At 40.1% G+C, this 24176-nt stretch overlaps 1 protein-coding gene across 1 annotated transcript; it reads left to right on the top strand.

Annotated features, from left to right (window-relative positions):
- Positions 1 to 1892: 1892 nt before the first annotated feature.
- On the top strand, positions 1893 to 20527 carry mtx1a (metaxin 1a). Its single transcript, XM_084727374.1, has 8 exons — positions 1893 to 2031; positions 10101 to 10170; positions 10281 to 10360; positions 15223 to 15315; positions 15409 to 15591; positions 17627 to 17703; positions 18639 to 18796; positions 19903 to 20527. The coding sequence occupies exons 1-8, from the start codon at positions 1951 to 1953 to the stop codon at positions 20130 to 20132; spliced, it is 972 nt and encodes a 323-aa protein (XP_084583500.1). The 5' UTR covers positions 1893 to 1950; the 3' UTR covers positions 20133 to 20527.
- Positions 20528 to 24176: the final 3649 nt, after the last annotated feature.

Genomic DNA, 24176 nt, shown 5'->3' with positions numbered 1-24176 from the left:
GTGAGGAACTTTATAAACAGGCCTCTGGAGCTGTTTGTCTGTTGAGGAAGTTTAGGAAACTTGATCCACCAACAGATGTCAGACTAGAGCTCTTTGACTCGTGACACCAGTTTTTCTCTCTGTGTGTGAAGTTCAGGTATTTTTGAAAGTTAAAATGTCCATCTGTAATAATATGATACACAGAGAGCTGGGAGGATCTCTACAGTGTATTAGTATTAAAAAGAGAAATATTGGTTATTGGGGGAGTTTGTTGAGAGGAAAGAAAACTAAAGTCAGCTGGATATTGTATAGTTGTTTATTTGACCATGCATGATATTTTAACAGTAGATATGAGATGAATGCAGCCTCTCAGAGCTTCGTCAGGATCAGAGGTGTGATCTTAAGTTTACAGCCGGGCAGAACTTCAAAGATCAGTTCCTGCAGAAGTTGCACTGTGAATGTCATGATGTTATCTATATTGTGAATTTAAAGAGGAACTGAAGTTTGAAAACTATCTTCTCTGTGAAAACAGGAGGTTTTCTCAGGCTGTTTGTAACTTCAGAGTTTCCGACAGGAAGATATAAAGGACTGGTAGGTGTTCAAAGGTTTTGTACTTTATGTAAAGATAAATTGTTGTGAGATGAATATGTTTTGTTTGAATGTAAAAAATCAACCATTGTTGAATATAGAAGGAGGAACCTTGTTAGACATCGTCTGTTTAAACTCATCTTATTACTGCAGACACATAAACCAGCGGCAGCAGGAACATGAGGTGCTTTCATCAGTAAAGTCCTGCCTTTATTTAAATAACCTAGTTGGTCATATGGATCTATTCTGGCTCTTTACAGCTGGGTTGTTGCTTTGTTTGTTTGTTTGTTCTCCATGTCTGTGTGGTCATTAAATAAAATGAACTGAACTTTAGAACCTTCATCTTTTGATAAATGTCTCTGATCTAACTGAATCCGACCAACAGATCAATAATGATTGATTATCACAGAGTCGTGGACGACTGTTTTTAATTGAGGACAAAGTCATTCTTTACCAGCAGGCTGTTGACAGCTCGTAGGCCCCAGAGCGCCATCGTGTGGACAGTGGAGGCCTAACAGAAAAATAAGAACAGGATGATTTTTTTTTTTATTTGAGAATTTGAGAATAAAGTTTAAATATCAAGAAAAAATGAAATGTTGAGAACTCAAACAAAATCAGAGGAGAATTTATTTTAATTTTGCATTTTGAGAACAAACTTTAAACTTTAAGATTAAACTTGACCTTTTGAAAATATATCAGTGTTAACTGATATGACAGCATTTATAAAATGATCTGTTTAGATGAATTGTTGAAGTTGTACTTTAGAGTCACTTAAATTAACAAGGAAATTCAACTTTGCATAAGTGAGCGTTCCTGACCATTTTCACTACCATTTCTGTATCATCTAATATTATCATGATGTATATTATTGAAATCATACACAGTTTATATATGTTATAAATGAGAAATAAATATATTTAGTCAGAGTTAACATGCCGTGTTATTGGTTGTATTATTTTTAATTTTAGCCTCCTTCATAAAGGAAACAGAATAAGTGTATATTGGCAGGATTAACAGAATGTCATTTTTTTTCTCATCAGTAAAACAATATTCAAAGAATTTTTTCCATTGTCTTTTATTTATTTGGTGACCCAAATAAAATCTCCTGTGACCCACTGGAGGGTCCTGACCCAGTGTTTGAGAACGACTGATTTATACTATTGTACTTTGACTGCTCATACTTTAATTACATGCATTTTACCACACATAAAATCAGATATCAGTCAAAGCACGAAGCATTCTACTGTCAAACACTTTTACTACCCGGTTACTGCTACTTTTACCTTATTTAAAAAAAAGGCTTTGTGGGGCTTTTATTTTGGTAGTCCACGGCAGCATGCGGAGCTTCTCTTCCGGAGTGAGAGGTCACCGTCCCGGCTGAAGATGGCGGCGCCCGACGAGTTGTTTTGCTGGGAAGGAGACTGGGGTTTACCGTCCGTCAGCACCGACTGTCTGGTGGTTTTGGTGAGTCTCCGTTCACACCGGACCGAACCGGTTCACACACAGAAACACGGGTTAAATCACACGGTAACTGCTGCTGGCGTTAGCTTGCTAACGGCTCAATTAAAGACGGACGGACGGATCTACATGGTAACCTCAGACCCACTACAGTTCTCGCGAGGATGATCATTTTAACATGAACGTGACCTTTATTTAACTTTAACCAGGTGTTTTCTGTCCCTGCACCTGCACAGATTTAACACACAACAACGGTCACATGATAAAACATCAGCAGTTTGTACAACGAGCTCAGTATAGAAACAACGCGTACAAATCTCGCGAGAGTATCTCAAACCATGGGTTCTCTTTTGGACACTGTTGTGACAGAGAGCTAACTGACAGCGGGAAGACGTTTCCCGGTAAAACTGAGTAAAGACGGTCATATATGTGTGTGTATGTATGTATAGATGTGTTAATCAGTCAGTGTTTTTCTTTATGGATGGAACTGATAATTGTGCCATTTGTAAATTGCGTCAAGTTCAAATGTCAAACTCATGTCCTCATCGAAATGATGATGTCACAGGCAACGTGGAAAACGTAACTAGAGCTGCAGTTTGCTGTTTGGTAGCGATATTTCTATTTATGCTGAAAATAACTTAAAGATAAACTGAATCTACATTAAATGAAACAAACTAATATAAAACTTTTTTTTTCCACTTTTTGTGTCTTTGTTGGTACATGAAACAGATGTTTACGTTGCCTCAGAAACAAAGAAAGAAAGTGAAAGAAAAACAAAAGTAAAAACGTTCATAAACACAAGAGTATTTTTGATAAGAGCATCATGATAAAGGCCATGTTACAGAAGAGTCTTCAGTAGAATGGGAGTGGTTTGGTTACAAAGATCAGATTTACAATAAACTACAGTGACTTTAACAAGAAAAGGAGCAAAACAACAAACTCATTTCACCACCTCAAGAGGAACCCGCTTAAATATGAGGAGACTAAAATCCTGCGAGGAGAGCTCAACAGTTCTTGTGAGTTCTGAACCAAAAATATATTTCAGTGTTTTGTCACATCGTCAACATCAACCCTGAGTATGAAAACAGATACCAGCTTTATTTTTCCTTTCTCAAAGCTCTTCTGTGCACCATTATCACACTAAAATGTCTAAAAACAATACACACAGGATATGTATTTGTGTATTTGGTTGTCTTGTGTACTAACATTATCTCAGATGATTCCAATAATTTTCACACCACAGAAATGTGTCATGTATTCAAAGTAACGCTGTGTTTCTAGTGAGCTGCTTGTTGCTATGACTTCAGGGAAAACACAGGATACGTCAGAGTGAGGAAGGAAGTCGGTGAACATGACTAACTGTAACATGAATCAAACTTCACTGCGTTTTCATCAGCTGTGATAATCTCCCATGATCCCATGCTCCCTCACATCATCAGACTACATCTTTTGTCACTGCACTTTGCTTCACGTAGCCATCTGAGAAACATGAGGCACAGATTGTAATTTTCTCGCTTGATTGTGATTTTCAGTCTTTCTGTGAACTATAACTGACAGAATACACAAACAGTTTTGTAGCTTTTCTTTAATGTGAAATTAAATTAAATGTTCATATAAAACACTGATTGGTAAATAACCTTTACAATTTCCTCAAAGTGCTCCAGGTTACAGTTGGGCCTCATTATATTATTAGATTAAGATTATGGATCAGAGGAGATCACGATCTCACGATCTCATAGGAAACATGATTTCATTTGGAAGCAGAAAATGAAAACTGATGCAAAAATGATGATTCCCTCTGATCGTGGTCTTCACTTAGTCTTCATGTAACACTTCTCTCTTTATAGCATGTTGCTGTTTAGTTTGGGGCTGCAACTATTGATTATTTCTCTTATTGATTAATCTATTGATAAGTTCCTTGATTAAATGAATAGTTTTGTAAAAAATATATAAAATATAAAGAAGTTCTCGATTAAGTTTTTTTTTATAGTAATTTCTGGACATTTCTGGACATCCAGTTCAGTTCAGACTACAGGCTGCTTCATCATCATCATCATCAGTGCACTGATGAAAATCAATATTCTGTCCAATAAGTGTCAATCAGTGTGTGTTTATAATCAGATCAGTGTGTAATTCTTCATACAACCATTAGGTGGAACTCTTCCTCACACTTCACCTCCACCTCCTTCTTTTGTTCCAGTCCTGTGATGTTGTGTTCAGACAGGACTGAAAAACTGTCCACACTGATATCGGCTCACTCCAGACGTATCAGCATCTGTTGTGCAAACACAAACAACTGTCCACAGGGGCCGCACAAATAATCAGAATTTTATCAAAATCATAATATGGCTCTGAGTGGTTTTCAAATAACAGGAGGTGCAATATTTGATAAAGACTAAATGTGCTTTCTGATGTCGGCTCTGACAGAACAGCAGCCTTACTGTCTGTAAACTCTCCAACAAAACCTTCCAATGTTTGTCTCTGTGTCTGAAAATATTCAGACATACACGTCTCATCAGCATTTTATTGAAAATGCATTATGGCTTTCTGCAATTTCCAAATCACAGGAGGTGCAAATATTTGTTAAAAACTTTTAAATGAATGTGAGGCAGAGACATCCTGTCCCACACATCAGATTCTATAAACTTAAAAAAAAAAAATCATTCGGTTCAGATTCTTGCAAAAAACAAACACACCATCATCATTTTAACATGTTTTTCAATCCAAAGAATAATAATGTAAAAATTATCATTACTGCTAGTATCACGGTTGCAATGTCAGTCAAAATACTCACAATAGATAGATATTAGATATTTTATTTTACATGAAGGAGGCTAGACCAGTGTTTCCCAAAACGTTTTCTTGGGGAGCCACTTTTTAAAAATGACAAACTATCACAACCCACATCACAATAAGTCTTATCAATAAATTGTGCTAACCCTTTTTAATGCCATTTCCTATATTAGCTTGATGTCTGAATTGAATTTCTGAAATAAAATATTGAAAATATGCATGTTAAAACATTATAAATCCAAAATAATTAATGTAGTCTGAGTTAACAGGCGAGCTCATTGTTTTTATTCATCAGGAAAACAACACAGGACATTTTAGCTTAAATGAGGAAAAACAAGTGTATTTAGATGGAATGAATTGTTCTTTCATCAGTAAAACAACATTTTAATGCTTTATAAAAAGCTGTACTGCAGATATAAATCTTAAATTGGCTAAAATTATTCAGCAGTGTTTTATTTATTTGGGGAAAAATAAAATCTGCTGTGATCCACTTGTGGGTCACGACCCAGTGTTTGGGAAACACTGGGCCAGACTATAACTGCACAGCATTTTATTTGCTGTTCATGATGAAAAAACAAGTTGTACAAATCTAGGATTCCCTTCTAGACACGAGCAGAGTGTGTGTGTGTGTGTGTATGCAAATTAACCGCTCAAAAAGATTCTCGTGGGTTAACAGATTAACGGTTTTTCACTCGTTTTTGATTCTTCACCGTCACTTTTTGCGTTTGTGGTTCTTCCTTAAGGATCATGTCAAAAGTTGGAGTCGGGTCAGTGAGCTCGGACGTTTCTGTGGCTGCTGGACACGAGTTCTGTTCACCGTTTTCAGAGAACGTTGAACTAAAAGATGTGAATGAATCAGGATGTTTGTGGAGCTGTAACATGCTGGTGAAGGTTCGCAGTGTGGAGATAAAACTAAAACTTTGAGGCCACAGAGTCGCTTTTTGTTCATAAAAAGTTCATAAAGTTCATATGAACCTTTTTCAGTATTTAGATCAGGCTGAAAAACAGCAGCTTTGTCCTTTAAGTAGAACTGGTGGTGACCACCCAGAATGCACTGGTGCAGCAGACAGAGTGTTTCCATGACCGATGTGGTCCTGGGAGTCTGGTGACAGTGTGGATGTGGTGATCCAGCCTGCAGACCGCGCTCGGGGCCACAGTGCTCGTCTCAGTGATTAAACCTGATTGAAACATGTTTGTGTTGGACTGAGATCTGAGCTGCAGGGCAGCAGTGCACTCTGGGTAATGATGGAGCGGTTGGAAAGCACTAATGTGTCGCTGCTGGGAATCACACCGCCGGTTTTTCCAAACCGCTGCAGGAACCAGAATCTGCTGCTGCTCTGGAAACCTCCAAGAGCAGCAGCACGTCTGTGTGTCAGTTAACCCCCGAGTGGGCCGCGTCTGCATCGGAGATTTACACTTCATCTTCATCATCATCATCATCATCATCATCATCATCATCATCATCATCATCATCATCAACAGAGTCAGCTGGAAACCTCTGAGTTATTTAAACCACAGCCTCTCTTCTTTTTCGTTGGTGTTTGAGTCAGTTTGAACCCAGCTGAACAATTTGACTTAAAAATAATATCTTGATAAATGATTCCAATTTTGATTCCAAACTGTTTTCACGTTTGGACCTATTTTTCAACTATTGATCAATCTGTCAATAATTTTAGCACTAATCCATTAGTTGTTTGGTCCATGAAATGTCAGACATTAATGATCAAATCCTAGATGATGTCCTCAAATGTCTTGTTTTGTTCAATTAACAGGGATTGCTTGAATTTGCATTAATTGTTGCATCGTTGTGGCAGCGTGGCGGCGTCCTGGACGGACTGACAGAGGCTTCATTCAGCCTGTTCGAGTCACAGCAGCCTGATTCTGAAGCTGTTATTTGAAGGTGGAATAGTTACATAACGCTGCTTTAATGAATGAGTAGTTCAGACTTACAGAAGCAGCAGCAGGAACATGTTGAGGAAGCAGGAGGCGGGGCTTCAGGTCAAGTGAAAGTGACCTCATTGTGAAGATGATTAGCTGTTACAGTTGGACAGACGGACGGACGGACAGGCAGAGAGGATGATGAGGTGTGTTTTTCCTTTAACTGCAGCTCTTCTGGCAGTTAAACTCTCCGTCTGAGTTATTATTAGAGACTCTGACAGCTGCTCTGACACACTAATGACTGACTGACTCAGTCTGGACAGAACAGCAGCTTTACTGTCTGTAAACTCTCCAACAGCACCTTCTAATGTTTGTTTCTGTGTCTGAAAATATTCGTGTTTTGTAAAGGAGAAGCTCTCACCTCACATTTCAGACCCGACAGGACTTTCCACTCACTATTCCATCATACACTCTGATCTTAATTATTGCATATTAGGGCTGCACAGTTACTCACAATATTATCAAAATCTCAGTGTGGCCACATGCAATATCCAAATCATACAACCAGAACCAAATCTCAGGCTTTTTGAAAAAGGAAAAATGTGTGAGAAAATGTTAAGGCCGCACAATTAATCAAAATTTGATCAAAATCATGATATCACTTTCTGCTTTCTGCAATTTTCAAATCACAGGAGGTGCAATAGAAGAGAAAAATACTTTACTGTCTGCTTTTTGTGTGCAAGTGACAGAAATTTGTTTTTACTGATGTGCAAAAAAATGCAGGTTCATTCAAAACATATCACATCCAAACAAAATACATAAAAAACAATATTTGATAAAGGTAAAATGTGTCAAAAACATTTAAATGAATGTGTTGAGTCTGATTCTAGAGACGTAAAAAAAACATCTTAATTTGGTTCAGATTCCTCCAAAAAATCACATCACAGTCATTTTAACATGTTTTTATTCATAATAATAATAATGATGATGTAAAAATGATCATTACTTTTAATGTGGCAAATCATATTGTAGTTGTAATATCAGTCAAAATAATTGATATGAATATTTTTTCAAAGTCCTTGATCTGACATGTAAGTGATAATGTACAGTGAGCAGGTCATTATTGTTGATGCAGGACATCCATTATTCAATAATGACCTGTTCACTGTACATTATCCTGTTGATTTCATGGTTACTTACCAAACTAAATCTGTCATTTGACACAAGATTAATTTAAAAATTATTTTTTGTTGTTCCTCCAGTGTCTCTGATTTGAATGGTTTCCATAGCAGCGGTCTGTTATACATAGCAACAGTCCATTATACAGAACTAACAGACCTTAGAGACCTTAAATATTTAACGAAGCCATGTAATAATATTTGAATAATTGTGACAAAAATACAAAAGCGTTTTAGAACATTGGGAACGGCAAAATGAAGAATAATCTCTACAGTTTCAGTAGGGTCCTCGCACTGCAGTCGATCCTCGGGCCCTAATTATGACAGTTTGCTGCCTTTTCTTTTTTTTAGAGTGGACTTTTCTTGATCTGAATCGAGGCTCTGAGGACTGTCTCTGTGTGTGTGTGTGTGTGTGTGTGTGTGTGTGTGTGTGTGTGTGTGCGGAACAACGCTGACTTCACGGCTACGGATTTATGAGGAAATTCTTCCTCATTTTTTCTGGTTGTAAAAGTTGAATGAAGCTTTTATTTTTTTATTTCCAGAAGAACTGAGTCATCTCCAACATTTAGCAGCGATTCTGCGGGCTCTGACTCCTCCCACTGCATGCTCACCTCACTGTGCACTCACTGCACTGCACACCAGACGGCACAGTTCTTCATGTGTAGAACCCAGACAGTAGAAGCACATCAGACCTCCAGTCTGAGAGGAGTTTGTCTTAATTAATCCCCTCTGACTATTTCAGTCAATAGTTTTGTAGGATACATCATCAATCAATGATCAAAGGAGGATCAATCAAACCAGTCGACCATAGCGCTTCCCTTGTGGTTCCAACTCCCAAAAATTGTTAAAGATTATTCCTCCTTTGGTAGTGGACCCCCTACAGCCCACTCAGAGACCCCTGTTGGTCTCCAGACCCCAGTTTGAACACCACTGTTGTAGCAGTGCTGCTGCTCTTCAGTCCTCCGTCTGTGAAATCAGCTTCAGCTCATCTCTGTGCTGAATATCCTGCAGAGATAGAAACAGACCCTGTTCACACCTGGTTTTAAATGTGGCTCAGCTGATCCTCATGATCAGACTTGGTGCTATCTTTTTTTTCATACCTTCCTGAACAGGACTGGAACAAGTTCAGTACGGGACACGGGACGGTTCTGTTCTGCTCCTGACACTCCACCGCCGTGAACGGTTCATCACAGTATTACAAATCATTAAAATCTGGGGCTGATATTTCAAAACATTTCATCCAGATCAGAATGATCCAGACAGGATTAGATCTCAAATTTGGGTATTTGAAAACCAGGAGACGTGATCCTGATCCTACAAAACTGGGATACGGATTTGGTGATCCGGTCCTACACAGAATCCACATCAAATGTTGTTTTGGGTATTTCAAAACTCTAAAATGCAGGTGAGGAGAGTTTTGATGCTAAAAAATCAGGATGATCTTGATCCGAGTGTGAAGGTGGATTCATCAGGATTCAAGGTGGATGTGGAGACATGAAGGGTTCATGGGACATATTTAATCATTATTTTATTCATTTCTTGCATATTAAAGTAACACCGATCAGGCCAAAGCAATATCTGTTCTAAATTTAACAAGTAACCAATAAGTTTATTTTTTATAATTAAACACCAAAGAAACTGTTGTGTAAAAATGTGTCGATGTGAAAACAAGAATTTCATATTTCTTCCTCTGAAAGTAGAGACTCTGACCGACAGATTGACCGATAGAGGCCGATCCAGAGACTGCAGATCCAGATTCTGTAATCCTGATCGTGTGGTATCTGGATGAATCTGTCTGAGAAGTCTCTGAAAAAACAGGACAAAACCTGCCAGATCAGTTTGATCTCGGATATAAAAAAAGGGGATTACAACATCTGGATCGTCCTGATCTGGATTAAATTTATAATCTCAATTTGCATGAAAAAAATGTGTCATGAATGAACACTGAGCCCTGATCCTCAGGGGGGCGGCATTTCAAAACTGTTAACCTGAATCAGAATCAGAACATTGATGTATTTTTGGCGTCATCTCGGGCCGGAGATAAACTTGCTTTTAACGACACATTTGCGTCCACATGTATCATGGCCGCGTCACATATGTTTAGAGTGATACTCGTCCTCAGAACTTTGTGGTTAAAAAGTAAAGTTAAAAGTTTATCTCTGGCCTCAGGAAACAGGCTCCTGTTGTGAAGTTAAGTTAATTAAAAATGTTGTTGTGTGTCTTTAGGCCTACGCTCAGTTTGCAGGAGCTCCTCTCAAACTCCAGAAGATCTCGAACCCGTGGAGGAGTCCCAGCGGTGAGAGGATGTCTTCTTCTTCTTCTTCTGCTGCAGTTTACTGTCACTAAAGAACACATGAAGAAGAAGAAACTCGATGATGTTCATGTTGTCTGTTTCTGCTTTCAAAGGATCACTTCCTGCTCTGAGGACCAATCAGAAAGAGACACTGTCCAGGCCCTCTGACATCATCATCCACCTCAGAAAACAGGTACCTGCCTCCTTCCCAGCATGCATCAGGGCTTAAAGACAGTTAACTATCACCTTTTCTCCACCAGAGAGACCCCCCACTCCCCCCCATCTGTTTCAGCTTCTTATGTTTTGTTCCATTATTTTGTCTTGTTCCCTCTTTTATATCTTTTTCGTCTCATTGTGTCATTTTTGTCTTGTTAGGGTTAGGGTTCAGTTATATCACACAGGTTACCCACAAGCCCACTGTCCTTAAAGGGGAAGTCTCGGCTGCTAACACACAGGTGCAGTGGGTGTGTAGGTCAAGTCCATTACTGAAGCAAAAGTACTAAAAGCCCACACTGCATCCTGAACTCTACTAAAGTAAAAGTCTAAGTATTACAGGAAAAATGTGTACAAAGTAAATCTCTCATCACTTATTGTGGAGTTAAAGTCAGTTTTATTCTGTCTGCTGTTTTTGGATTAAAATCACTGCTGCATTAATGTCTATGTTGCATTTTACTGCTGCAGATGTTTAAGGTTGAGATCATTTGAACTACTTTATATACAGGTAGCTAGTTTAATTTACAGCAATGCATCATGGTCTATAAGATCGTCATATGTTTGCACACTTTGAGAATTTACAGATTGTTGTTTTAGAGAAAATGTGAATATTGAGATATGTGTCATTTATTAACAGCCTAAAAATATCAAGATGAAGAGGACCTGTTAGTAAAAACACTGAGATCAGCTCCAAGGTTCTGTGTGTGTGTGTGTGTGTGTGTGTGTGTGTGTGTGTGTGTGTGTGTGTGTGTGTGTGTGTGTGTGTGTGTGTGTGTGTGTGTGTGTGTGTGTGTGTGTGTGTGTGTGTGTGTGTGTGTGTGTGTGTGAGGCTCTGAGCCCTGCAGCCGACTGGAAAAACTCATTTAACAACAGGACGCTGCAGCCAGACACACATTCCAACAGAGCTGATAATCCTCGTAAAGCTCAGCAGGACGAGAGCTGCTGAGAAAACAGAGAACCGAACGTTCTCTTTAGAACTGACGAGAGAAACGTTTCTACGTGTGCACGGCAACCCTCGTTCAGGTGACAGTCAGCTAAACAGGACGCACAAACACTCATTATGAAGCTGTGAAGTGTCTGTTTTTTTTAAAAAAAACATTCAACGCCATGTTCCCACCACGAGGGTGAACACGCCAGAAGTGACGCCGTGGTTCCTCTTGTGTCGAGCTTGTGGTCGTTCACCTGCCAGTTTTTTTCATTTGAAGGTAGAGACGGATTTGAAAGTGAACTGTGTGAACAGGTACGACTGTACGAACACCGGACAGTGTTTGGATCTACGACAATATTAAAAACAGTCAGTCGAGCTGCTGCGTGTCTTTATGTCTCCTAACCAGGGCTGGCAGGGTTACTTTAAAAATGTAATCTGATACAGTTACTAATTACCTGTTTAAAAAAGCAACATAATCCAAGTATCACAATATTTAAGTAACATAACTTGATTACTTTCCATTACTTTTGGATTATTTTAATATAATATATGATGAAATTACTTAGACTAATATAATGTTTTTAGGGCTGCAACTAACAATTATTTTCATCATCAATTGATTGATTACTTTTTCAATTAAGTGATTAATTGTTTTGTCCAAGATGACGTCCGCAAATGTCTTGTTTTGTCCACAACTCAAAGATATTCAGTTTACTGTCAGAGAGAAGGAAAGAAACCAGAAAATATGTTATCATTATTATTATTATTATTATTATTATTATTATTATTATTATTATTATTATTATTATTATTATTATTATTATTATTATTATTGTTGTTGTTGTTGTTGTTGTTGTTGTCATATTAATATTATTTGGATAGCAAATCGGTCCACAAATCCATGCAAACATACAGTAATTCTATCATTAAGTGTTTTTTTACCTTGGTAGACCTTCAACCAAGCACTATTGATTATTTTCATTATGCATTAATCTGCTGATAATTTTCTCCATTATTCGATTGATTGGTTGTGACACCTTCACAATGTTTGTTTTGTCCAAACATCAACAATATTATACACACATTACAATCATTGAAAAGGAAAAACATCAAATTTCAACAACCAGATGTTTTTAAATGAAAAATGAGTGAAACCATCATCATCACAGTTACCAAAGAGAAATAAGCATGTGACCCGTTTTGATGCGGCCGAGAGAATCAGAATCAGGAATCTGAAAAATTCACCTAACTAAGTCGGCAAAAAAGTCGAACAGGTCAACAAGTTCAGAATAACACACCATTTCTGTCATAAACAACCCCAACAAAGACTTCATGTCCTACACAAACTCAGACGTCTCCATCAGCTGACTCTCTGCTTTTCTTTTCTTGATGACCTTCAGCTGCTTGGAGTTTTCCTTCAGATTTAGTTCCTCTGACCCACATTTCCCTCAGCAGAAGTCACGTCTGTGAGCCAAGCGCTGCCCTCCGCCTGCGTTCAGCAGCTAACCGGCAGCTGGAAGACATTACCCAGCATGCTTGGTGCCTGCACGCTGCGGTAGGTGAGGAAACCACAACGACAGCAGAGCTGCTGAAGAAGCTCAGAGGAAACAACTACTGGCTTCATGCTCCACTGCAGATTAAACTCACATTTATTCACTTCAGTCACACTTCACACTTCTTCTTCTTCTCTAGCTTCTATGAGGATTCTTCTTCTTCTTCTTCTTCTGTTCCCATCAGCTGTTCTGTTGAGCTTCCTCTTCAGTCACGTTCATCCAGTGAAAACCTGAAAGCCAGATGTTGTTGCTGTTGATGTTCCTGATACCTTTTCTCCAGTGTTTATCCTCAAAACTCCCACTCCTCCACAAGAAATACCAAACTTTAGCATCAAATCATCACATGTCCTGATTTCACTCCTGATCTCCAGAGGATGAATCTGTGACCTTTCCTCTAGCGCCTCCTTCAGGACAGACTTTACACTTCTAGCACAGTAATGCCAATGCTTTGTCAAAGTTAACAGGTCACTGTGCCATTCACACTGAACATCTGTTTGCTTTGTAATCGTGGATCTTGAAGTTGTGGCTTGGTCACTGCATGACTGATCTGTGACAGGAGGTCACACATTACAAGATCTTTGACCTGAGGAATCCTTCATGAGTCTCTCTGCTCTCCAGACTACAAAACTGCAGATCCTTTTTGAACTACATTCAGAACAAAGACAAACTGATAAACTTTATAGTTGTAAATATCCAGTCATTGTGTTGTTTCAGGATCATGTTTCTCTCTGTGATCCATCATCTTTTCTTTTAACACTCAGTCAGTGTTTGTGAACTGAGGACACTAACTGTTGAAGTTTTAAAGGTAAATCCTTTCTCATTCTTTCTTGATATTCGACTTCAGCTGCTCAACAGTCCACAGTCTCTGTTGTCGTATTTTGTGTTTCATAATGCACCACACATTTTCAGTGGGAGACAGGTCCGGACTGCAGGCAGGTCAGTCTAGTACCTGAACTCTTTTACTACGAAGACACGCTGTTGGAACACGTCCACAATGTGTCTCGGCATCGTCTCTCTGAAATAATCAGGGACGTCTCTGAAAAAGACGTCAGTGATGGCAGCATATGTCGCTCCAAATCCCTCCATACCATCACAGCTGTTGTCTGTTGAAGTTAGTGCTGGGAACAATCTGGATGGACCTTTTCCTCTTCAGCCTGGAGGACACGACGTCCATGATTTGTGAAAACAGTCTGAAATGTGGACTCGTCAGACCACAGCACACTTTTCCACTTTGCGTCAGTCCGTCTCAGATGAGCTCGGGTCCAGAGAAATCTGCAGTGTTTCTGGATGTCGTTGATATATGTCTTTCTCTTTGCATGGTAGAGTCTTAACTTGCATTTTTAGATACATAGACAAACTGTCTTTACTAACAACGGTTTTCCAAAGTGTTCCTGAGCCCATGTAGTATCTTTTATACAAAGATGTAGGTTTTTAATGCAGTTTTTAATGCAGCGCTGCCTGAGGGGTCAAAGGTCACAGACATTCTCTGTTGGTTTTCAGAGATTTCTCTGGATTCTCTGAACCTTTTAATGATATTATTGATTGTAGATGGTGAAATCTATAAATTCCTGCAGTTTTGTGCTCTTGTTGTTCTTAAACTGTTGGACTGTTTGCAGTTTTTCACAAAGTGGTGAATCTCACGCCATCCATGTTTGTGAACCACTGAGTCTTTCCAGGACGCCCCTTTAATACCCAATCATGATCCTGTCACCTGTTACCATCTCACCTGTTTACCTGTGGAATCTTCCAAACAGCTGTTTTTGGAGCGAACTTTCACAGTCTTTAGTTCATCCTGTTGCAACCGTTTTAGAATGTGTTGCAGGCATCAAATTCAGAATGAGTGTATATTTATGAAAAACAATAAAGCTTATCACTTTAAACATAAAGTATCTTGTCTTTGTTCTGTATTTAATTCAATACAAGTCAAAATGTTTTTCCAAATCACTGCTTTCTGTTTTTGTTTTACACAACATCCCACTTTTTTGTAATCAGGGTTGTACTTTGTTATTACTTTTTGCTCATTTTTTCTACATAAATATATAGTAATAGCAGTGTATATTTATATATTTTAGCTTTTCTGGCTGCTGCTCTGGCGCTCTTTCATCTCTCCCTGTTCTTGTGCAGCGCCGTCAGTTGATGACTCATCTTTAATGACAGTGGTTCCACTGAAAACTCAGAGCCAAAACTAATCTGTCGTAAAAGGGTATGGGGGTCTGGTTTCAAAAACATTTTAAATAATTGCAAGTTGGACACGTGCATGAGACGATGTGCAAATTATTGGTGTGCTCCTCCCTCTCCTACAAACCTGTCTCATCAAACAGATGTGTGAGATGTTTTTTTTTGTTTTGTTGTGTTTTTCAGAAATACAATGCAGACTATGATCTGTCAGCCAAGGAGGGAGCTGACAGCCTGGCCTTCATCTCTCTGATGGAGGAGAAACTCAAACCTGCTCTGGTGAGAAACAAAGATGTTTTTCTTTTCCTCACTGAACATGAACATGTTAAAAGCTAAAAGAAAAATGGCGCATGGATTTTTTTTCTGTTGTAGATCTACGCGTTCTGGATTGAGCCGAAGAACTATGTGGACGTGACGCGCCGCTGGTACGCGGAGCACATGCCGTTCCCTCTGAACTTCTTCCTGCCTGGACGAATGCAACGCAACCAGCTGGAAAAACTGCGACTGCTGCGAGGAAACGAGGGCCTGGAGGCCGGAGAGGAGCTGGAGAAGGAGGTGAGGACACAGCACAAAAAACAGTGTGATATGCATTATCTTATCACAACACCCCCTGTCCTTTAGATCCTTGAGTTACTAGAACTAGAAGAAACCTCAGAGAGAGCCACAGAGGAGGGACCAAACAGGCAATTATAAAACTGAGACAACTCACCTTTTACTCCGCTGACAGACAAAACTCTGTCAAAAACAATCCTGTTTTGTGTCACAACTCAACTCAACAGGCAGATAATGGTGACATCTTGGTCTCAACATGCCCGCTGTACTCTTGTCTTTTGATTGGCCCCTCACTTGAGCCAATAGGAGCTTCCATGTCGTGTCCATAACCTACAGAGTCCTGCCTCCCCTGTCATGTGTAAAGACACAACCAATCAGAACAGATTGGACTGATGATGGGTGCTTCATTCAGCCACTGAAATCCCTCAAACAGGAATTATGTGCATTTAGACAGTTAGTTGTGAGCTGAACTGTTTCCACTCGTTCTGACTCTTTATCTGCACAAAGTTTAGTTTCAACAAGAGAAAAACTCTGTAATGTGTTTGTGCTTCAGTTACTCTGAAGCATAAACACATTCATTTTTCATGTTACTGTCATCAGTTGAACCTGGGCTGAATCCTGTGGTCTCACTTTGTTTTTCAGCCAATAAGTCAGTGCAGGAAATAAAATCTTCTACATCAGTGTGTTCAAACTTTGATTCCTCACTACGAGCATCATTCACAGAGGTTCTCACTGCTGGAAGAAAAACTTTGAAAAGAGATGAAAACCAGGCACGGTGCTGCAGATGGTTCAAGAGCAGCTTTCAGTTTAGTTTAGAGGCGTTTCAGGCTCATTTTACTACAAGTTACAGGACGGGGAAGAGACTCGTGCATTCGTATGCGATTTTTGGTGACGGAAACAAATGTGAGTTTAATCTTCTGCGTCCGTCGGCCGCAGTGACATCAGAACGTGCAGCAGCTCGACATTTTTCCAGCTTGAACACAGATATGGTTTCCATGTGTTCAAGCTGCTCCTTGAAGTGGTCGGAACAGATTTACAGGCAAAGGAAAACTTTCTTCACTGGATTCGTCTGTTGGAAAAACTGCTGGTGTGAAACCGTCCGTCTGCTCTGGAAAGAGGTCAGAGGTCAGGTGGCGTTCAGGGGAAGATCGTTAAAGAACAATTTGTTCCTGGCGGCATGAAGAACACGTCAGAAGGTTGACTTTACAGGAATGAAGAGAAAGACAAGTTGACATGTATGTATTTTATAAGGTGTCTCTGTGTTTGCTGTCTTGGTTTTAGACACTTTGAGCTCAGTAAGAATCATAAAAACATCCTGACAACAGCAGAAATCAGCAGAGTTTAAATCTTTGAGAAAAACACTGAGAAACTAAATAAATTAAAGGGTGAAACCAGCAGTGGATAATACAGTCATAGTCCATAGGTCCAGAGAAAAGTAGCTGAAAGACCATGTGAAGTTTTCAGTGGATCTTCCTGGTCCCCTGAGACCGGGTCTTTATGTTCTTAGTGACCCTCTGACCTTTCTGCCAACATCAGGATGAATCCTCCACCAGACCAACCTCTGCTCTCTCACACCGTATCTCTGAACCTTCAAGCAGGATCTTTGTAGTATTTGTTGTAAATGATCACACTGTGGCTGTGTGGCCTTTTTCAAACTCTTAACTTGGCATTACAAGTCCATCCTAATAGTTATGACGGTTGCACCAACCAGTCTTAAGCCTTGCTAAGAGCGGGTGTAAATCTTAGGCCTGGTCAGGAGCAGAAGTCAACATCTGGCCTGATTAATACAGATGTCCACAGATACCCTCTATTCTGTTCCATGAACACTTTTCAAACAAAATAAATAACATAATCAATACGTATAAATTAATAAATAATAGATGTAACAAAGGTAGAAAAGGCAAACGTAGCTGAGTAAAAGTGATCTGACTGTAAAATGAAATGATTCTGGTGTCGTCTCTGTGGCCTGTTCTGTGGTTCTTTATTGAAGACAAACTTTTCAGCCATAAACTGTGTTGTTGTTGTTGTTGTGTTTCAGTTGTACCGCGACGCTGCAGAGTGCATGAACCTGCTGTCCCAACGCCTCGGGTCACACAAGTTCTTCTTTGGAGACTCGTAAGTTCGTCCTGACTCAGACTGATCTCCTCCTGTGGACATGATGTGAGACGTTTCAGTTCTCCTCCATCATGTTTGATGATCAAGATCAGGAAAAACCTTATTTTAATGAAGGTGTGAATGGACTCACTCCATCTGTAGCAGATCGAGCTTCAAGGAAACTTGCAAAGTTTCATTCTGTAAAATATCTTCTGCTCAGACTGATTTTTCTGTTGAAGGAGGAACAAACTTGTAGGCATCCTGGTTAATTCAGTAACAAATGTACTCATGTCTAGTTTTGATTTAATTATGTGCTTTTTTACTTAGCTTTATGATATCTTGTTTCTACAACATAAAACAGATCAGTAGAAATATCACAGTCCTGAATTTTGGAGTTTTTACGTGTCTTAAAAAGGTGGTTGCTAACAAGTAGCTAAATGAGACGACAGTAAAGACTTCAAATTAAAAAATCAACATTCTGCCAAAATCTTTTGTTTAAACGTCCTACTTGGCAACGCCCCCTCCTGCTAGCTGCTTTCAATGTTATGCTAACCCATATGAAGCTAACTAAACTACGATGTCAGCTCAGTTATACAGCTAGCTGCTGCTTCAGGTCAGTCGTCTCTCTGATGTGACTCCTCTGCTTCTGCTTCTTTGGTGCAGCAGAGCTGACATAAACATCATGAAGTGTCTGTTCTCTCTTTCTCTATATGAGGTCTATCCAGGCCGGCCATTTTTATTCTTTTCATTCAATTAAAGGAGCGGCAGCTCATCAGGATTTATCTTCATTACATCTTTTGTTCTTTTTCTAATCCGAAATCCAATCTGAAAATCCTGTTTGCTCTTTGTGGAGGGAACCAGAGCGATGCTACCTTCAGGGTCGTACTACAGAAACACATCATCCCTGCAGCTCTCTATTAGTCCAACGTAAATATGAATGTGTTGTGACTCTGCAGGCCTTCGTCTCTGGACGCCTACGTGTTTGGCCACTTGGCGCCGATCCTTAGGTGCAAACTGCCCAACGGGAAACTGCAGCAGCACCTGAAGTCTCTCGACAACCTGACCAACTTCTGCTCCAACATCCTGCTGCTCTACTTCCCCAGAGACGGCCGAGGTGAGGCCCTGAACACAACACGAGCTGCCAGATCACTGAACATCACCACAAACTGAAAACTGTGCAGGCTTCATTTTCACTGACATGTTTATCTCCACAAGGTTTATATGACATCACTGAATGACATCATGTAAATCTTTGCGGATACACAGATTGTCTCATTGAAGACATTAATCAGGAAACTGTTTGTCTTGGAGAAGAGAAAATATAAAGTGTGTCAAGACACAAATGAGCTCATTTAGGAAAAAAACTTCATGTTTATTGGATTAATGGTGTCGATTTGATTTTTTTTTACAACCTGATTCCAAAAACATTGTCATGCTAGTAAAAAGTTAGAAAATAGAAAAGAAAAACAGAATGCAATGAATTGCAAAACCATTTCCACCTGTATTCAGTTGCACAAAGACCAGATATTTACTGTTCAAACTGATAAAGTTTATAGTTTGTTTTAAATATCCAGTCATTGTGTTGTTTCAGGATCATGTTTCTCTCTGTGATCCATCATCTTTTCTTTTAACACTCAGTCAGTGTTTGTGACACTAACTGTTGAAGTTTTAAAGGTAAATTCTTTCTCATTCTTTCTTGATATTCGACTTCAGCTGCTCAACAGTCCACAGTCTCTGTTGTTGTATTTTGTGTTTCATAATGCACCACACATTTTCAGTGGGAGACAGGTCCGGACTGCAGGCAGGTCAGTCTAGTACCTGAACTCTTTTACTACGAAGACGCGCTGTTGGAACACGTCCACAATGTGTCTTGGCAACTTCTCTCTGAAATAATCAGGGACGTCTCTGAAGAAGACATCAGGGGCGGCAGCATATGTCGCTCCAAACACCTGAATGAACCTTTCAGAATTCATGGGACCTTCACAGATGAGAAGAACTAATTTACTTATGGATAAAATGATCTCAACAGTTTGATCAATATTGAAAATGACATGTTTGGACCTATTTTTCAACTGGCAATAATTTTTCAACTAATCAGTTAGTTTGGTTGATAAAATGTTAGAAAATGTTGACCAAAAAAGTCCAAGGTGACGTCCTCAAATGTCTTGTTTTGTCCACAACTGAAAGATGTTGTTGTTGTTGTTGTTGTTGCTGTTTTAGAGAGCTCCAGTCAGAAGACGTCTTCCCAGTCTGAGGGCGGAGACTTTGACCACGTCCCCAACAAACGCAGGAAGCAGTTCCTGTCGGCTCTGGTGGCCCTGGGCGCTATGCTGAGCTACGCCCTCCTCACTGGCATGGTGTCCATCCAACACGTCCAGCAGGAGGCACTGGAGGCGCCGCCGGACCTGGAGACCATTGGATCCCACGAGGAGGAGGAGGGAGACGGCTGAGGAGATGCAGGTCAAACCTGTGGCATCATGGGACTTTATGGATGGAAGTCGTCATGTTGAGGATAAGATCAGATTAGCTGCGTGTCACCAAAGAGACGTGAAGGTGTGAAATCCAGCGAATCAGCTGACAGACGGGAGGGAGGGAGGGATTCTGCACAAATCAGTTAAAAAAGAAATCTTTATGTGGACGAACACTTTTGTTCTTTTTTTTTTTTTTAAAGAGATGTGGATCAGCCATTTCCTTAAAATAAATTAATTTTAATGATTTTTTTATTTAGTTTTTTTGTTAAAGTTTCACAAATCCTTCAAATGTTGAGGTGTTTTTTTTTCTGCCTTCAGCAGAATTCTCTGATCAAAATAACAACAGATAATAAATCTACACATGAAATAAATAACAGTTTTTTTTATTCTCTAAAAGTTGTGTGTGCAGCCTGTTGCTAACGTCGGCTCTCTGCTGGTGACGTGATGAAATGAATCGCTTTCATCTCTCTGTCTAAACAGTTTGTCTTTTCAGAAATTCATCAGCTGAAATGAATGATGATGACAGATGGTGTGAGTGAGGATGAAGACAGACAAAATGAGAAAAACACACCGACCAACCAAGAGCCTGGAGTGTTCGGGAACGCAAAGAGTCATTGGGCATTAGGGAACTAAAATGAGCGTGGGGAAAAAATGATTACAGGGCGTTCAAGAGTGAAGATGAGTGTGAGGTGTTTGGGAACTAAAATGAGCATGGGGCATTCAGTAAAAAATCAGTGTGGGGCGTTCAAGAACAAAAATAAGCATGGATAAGTGTTTGGGGATTATAATAGGGCATTCGAAAACTTCAGTGAAGTGAGCATGGAGTATTTGGGAAAGAAAAAGGGCGTGTGGCGTTCAAGAGCTTCAGTGACTTGAGTGTGGAGTGTTTGGGAAGTGATCATGGGGTGCTTGGGAACAAAATTGATTGCATGGTGTTTGGGAATGGCAATGAGAATTTGGCATTTGGGAACCGGAAAGACGAGGGGGGGGGTGGACATTAAGATGTACATGGGGTGTTTGGAGAAATAATTTGGGAACAGTTATGAGTCTGTGGTTTTAGAGCTCCAAAATAAATTTTAAGAAGAACAGAGTGTGGAACGTTTGAGAGTTAAAATGATCATGGGGCATTTGGGAACTAAAATTATTGCGGAGCATATGGAAACTAAAATGACTAGGAGGCATTCTGGAACAGAAGTGAGCGTGGGGTGTTTGGGAACTGGTTTTTATCTGGTTTACTGTGTCATAGTGGAAGACCCTGAAGCAGAATCTGAGACGGCCAGTTTGGTTATCTGGGTCAACTCCTAGAGGCTTTTGTCAACTAGTTGGTCACCTTCATGACTTTGGTTGATCCGATGCTCACATGCTGTGCTCTCTGTCAGAAAACGCTCTGATCACCCAGCTGCACCTGAAGCAACCTCAGTGTGACGTGTTGGCCACTGGAGCAGTCGGGTTTTAGAGTGAAGGAGATTCATCCTGCTGCCAACCCTCCAACCCCACACTGAAACACAGAATCATGATGCTGAGGGGCTGTTAGGGGGTTTTTGGGGGTGGGTTTGGAGGGTGGGGAGGTCTAACGGGGTCCAGTAATCCGGCCCCGACATGATGAGCAGTACATGAGCTGGAAAAACGACGCAACCAGAGAACAACGAAACAACAGCATCCACATGTTGAGCTGGATGGAAACTCAGACACCCCCCCTACCCCCACCCCCGCCCCGAGTCTCCGCCCGTCCTGACCGGGTCTGGACCCCAGGGACGTACAGCTGCACATGACGCCATCACACAGGAATCCTGCTCCCCCTGCTGTGTGTGTTCATGTTGTAACGTTCCCCTCCTGTTCTGGGTTTAATGAGCAGACTGGAAGCACTTTGTGGGGCTGAATTCTTTCTCCTCTGGACCGTCGGACGCTTACAATCAGTCCTTGAACACATCCTGACGCCCAACAGAAAACAAAACACGCAGAAAGTTCAGTTTGACAATGTTTTTACTCTTTTTACTCTCGACACACTCGTCTTCCCTCAGAGGAGGAAGGAGAAGTTGGATTTGCTGCCGCTGCTGTCTTGGGGCCGGAGGTGGAGTTTTCCTCCTCCCTCCCCTCACCTGCTGTTAAACGCATGTTTCCATGGCAACGCTCCAGAATCAGAAACAAACAGGCCCAAAGTGTGAGGGGAGGCCTGCAGAGAGAAAGTCACTTCAGGTCCTGGTTTCTTTGTTCCACTGATTTTACAAACACACTCCCAGTTTGGATCATCTGGCCGGCGGCGCCCAGCATCAACGCTCGCATGAGTTAGACTGACCGAGAGCGGCGGGGCCCCAAACACCTCTGGCACTTCAGGAGCCGATCACAAATCCACATTTCTCCTGCAGAACTCCACCCACCAACAAGCAAACACATTTCTCAGTCAAAAAAAAGAAGAGGAACTCCTTTAACTGGAGAGTTTATGTGTGCATAAATAAACGTTTCTGACTGTTTCTGCGTCAACTCATAACATCTGGATGTGTCCGTTCACACTGAAATACTTTATAAATGAGAAATGAATTTATTCACGCTGAGTTAACAGGTCATCTCACTGTTTTGATTTCTGAGTTTTGATGTCAAACTAAAAGAAGTTTGCAGAGTTTTCTTGAATCTAAAATGTATTTCAAAAATTGTTCACAATGAGCTGTGAACCTGATTTGTCATTATTTGGGTACAAGAAATGAAACGGTTTTAACTGAACATACTAAAATATTAACCATTATACACTTTCACTTGGATGATTTTGGTGAGTTTCTAAAACTCAAAGATTCAAATTTATCTAGAGAGAAGTAAATTATCTCAAGAAAACAGCAGTTGGTAAAACTTTTTTAAAACTTAAAAAAAAGTTTGAGTTTGGTTCAAAAGTCAAAAATCCATTGAAGTAAACTGCCTTGAAATTCTGAATTTTCTCAACTTCTTTTTTTACAGTGCACTGGTCTTCATGAAGGAGACAGAATCAGTGCATTTATGCTGAATTAACAAGATCTCATGTTTTCCTCTCATCAGTGAAATAATATACACATTTAAAGTTCTTTATAGAAGATATAAATTGTAAATTTTGCTGAATTTCTTCCACAGTCTTATTTAATTGGCGGCCCAAATAGAATCTGCTGTGACCCACCCGAGGGCCACGACCCAGACTTTGGGAATGACCACTTTATATGGTGCAGCTTTGACCAGCAGCAGTCAACTGAAGACGGAGATATCGTCCGTAGAGAAGAAGGTTGCAGATGAGACCGTGATCAGTTATTCCCAAACACTGGGTTGGGACCCTCAGGTGGGTCACAGGAGATTTTATTTTGATCGCCAAATAAATAAAAGAAACGATGGAAGAAATTTAGTAATATCTTCATTATATTCTTATAATTCAGTCCTGTTTTATTGATCAGTTGTTGGTGAAAAATATTGATCTGGCAATCATTTTTCAGATCAGTTGTTTAGTCCATAAAATGTTGAAATCATTTTGTTAATCATTTGTTGTTTGGTTGTTCAAATAAAATATAGATCAGTGTTTACCAAAGTCCATGATGACCCTGGACCCTCTGTTGGGTCTCTGGAGAACTGAATGGAGGTCCAGAACAAAAGCTGAATGGACAGCAGAGGCAGCTTCTGACCTCTGACCTCTGACCTGCTGCTGTGATGGACAGAGGAACGTCCCGTTTACTGCCGCTCACAGTGGAACACTTCAGTTGACCCTTTGTAAGTCCCGCCTCTTTCTGCTCTGTGCTCCAATAACAGCTGAGCAAACATGGTGCTCAGTTTCTCCTTTTCCTGTAAAGAGACATCTGGTCACATCTTCAGTTAGCCACTGTCAGCAAAACACTAGCTAACCAGCTAGCTAATGATTGATGTATATTAAATAGCTAGTTAATTAGCATTTTGCTAACATGAACTAACTTAACATACAGTGTGTACCCAGATAAATTAGCAATACTCAAAAAACCTGAAGCATTAGTTGTAACAATTTGTTTGAGTTGATAAAGTTAAATGTTGGAGAGAGAGATT

The sequence above is a fragment of the Lutjanus erythropterus genome, chromosome 9, assembly GCF_056507025.1.
Source record: "Lutjanus erythropterus isolate fLutEry1 chromosome 9, fLutEry1.hap2, whole genome shotgun sequence".
NCBI classification, from domain to species: Eukaryota; Metazoa; Chordata; class Actinopteri; order Lutjaniformes; family Lutjanidae; genus Lutjanus; species Lutjanus erythropterus.
Note: the sequence above shows the minus strand (reverse complement) of the source record. Positions and strands in the feature narration are given on the sequence as shown.

Excerpts from the sequence above, each read along its gene's own strand:
- mtx1a (XM_084727374.1), top strand. The coding sequence starts at position 1,951 with ATGGCGGCGCCCGACGAGTTGTTTTGCTGGGAAGGAGACTGGGGTTTA. Across the intron at positions 15,316-15,408 it reads AGAAACTCAAACCTGCTCTG|ATCTACGCGTTCTGGATTGA; the intron begins GTGAGAAACAAA and ends TTTCTGTTGTAG. Across the intron at positions 17,704-18,638 it reads AAGTTCTTCTTTGGAGACTC|GCCTTCGTCTCTGGACGCCT; the intron begins GTAAGTTCGTCC and ends GTGACTCTGCAG.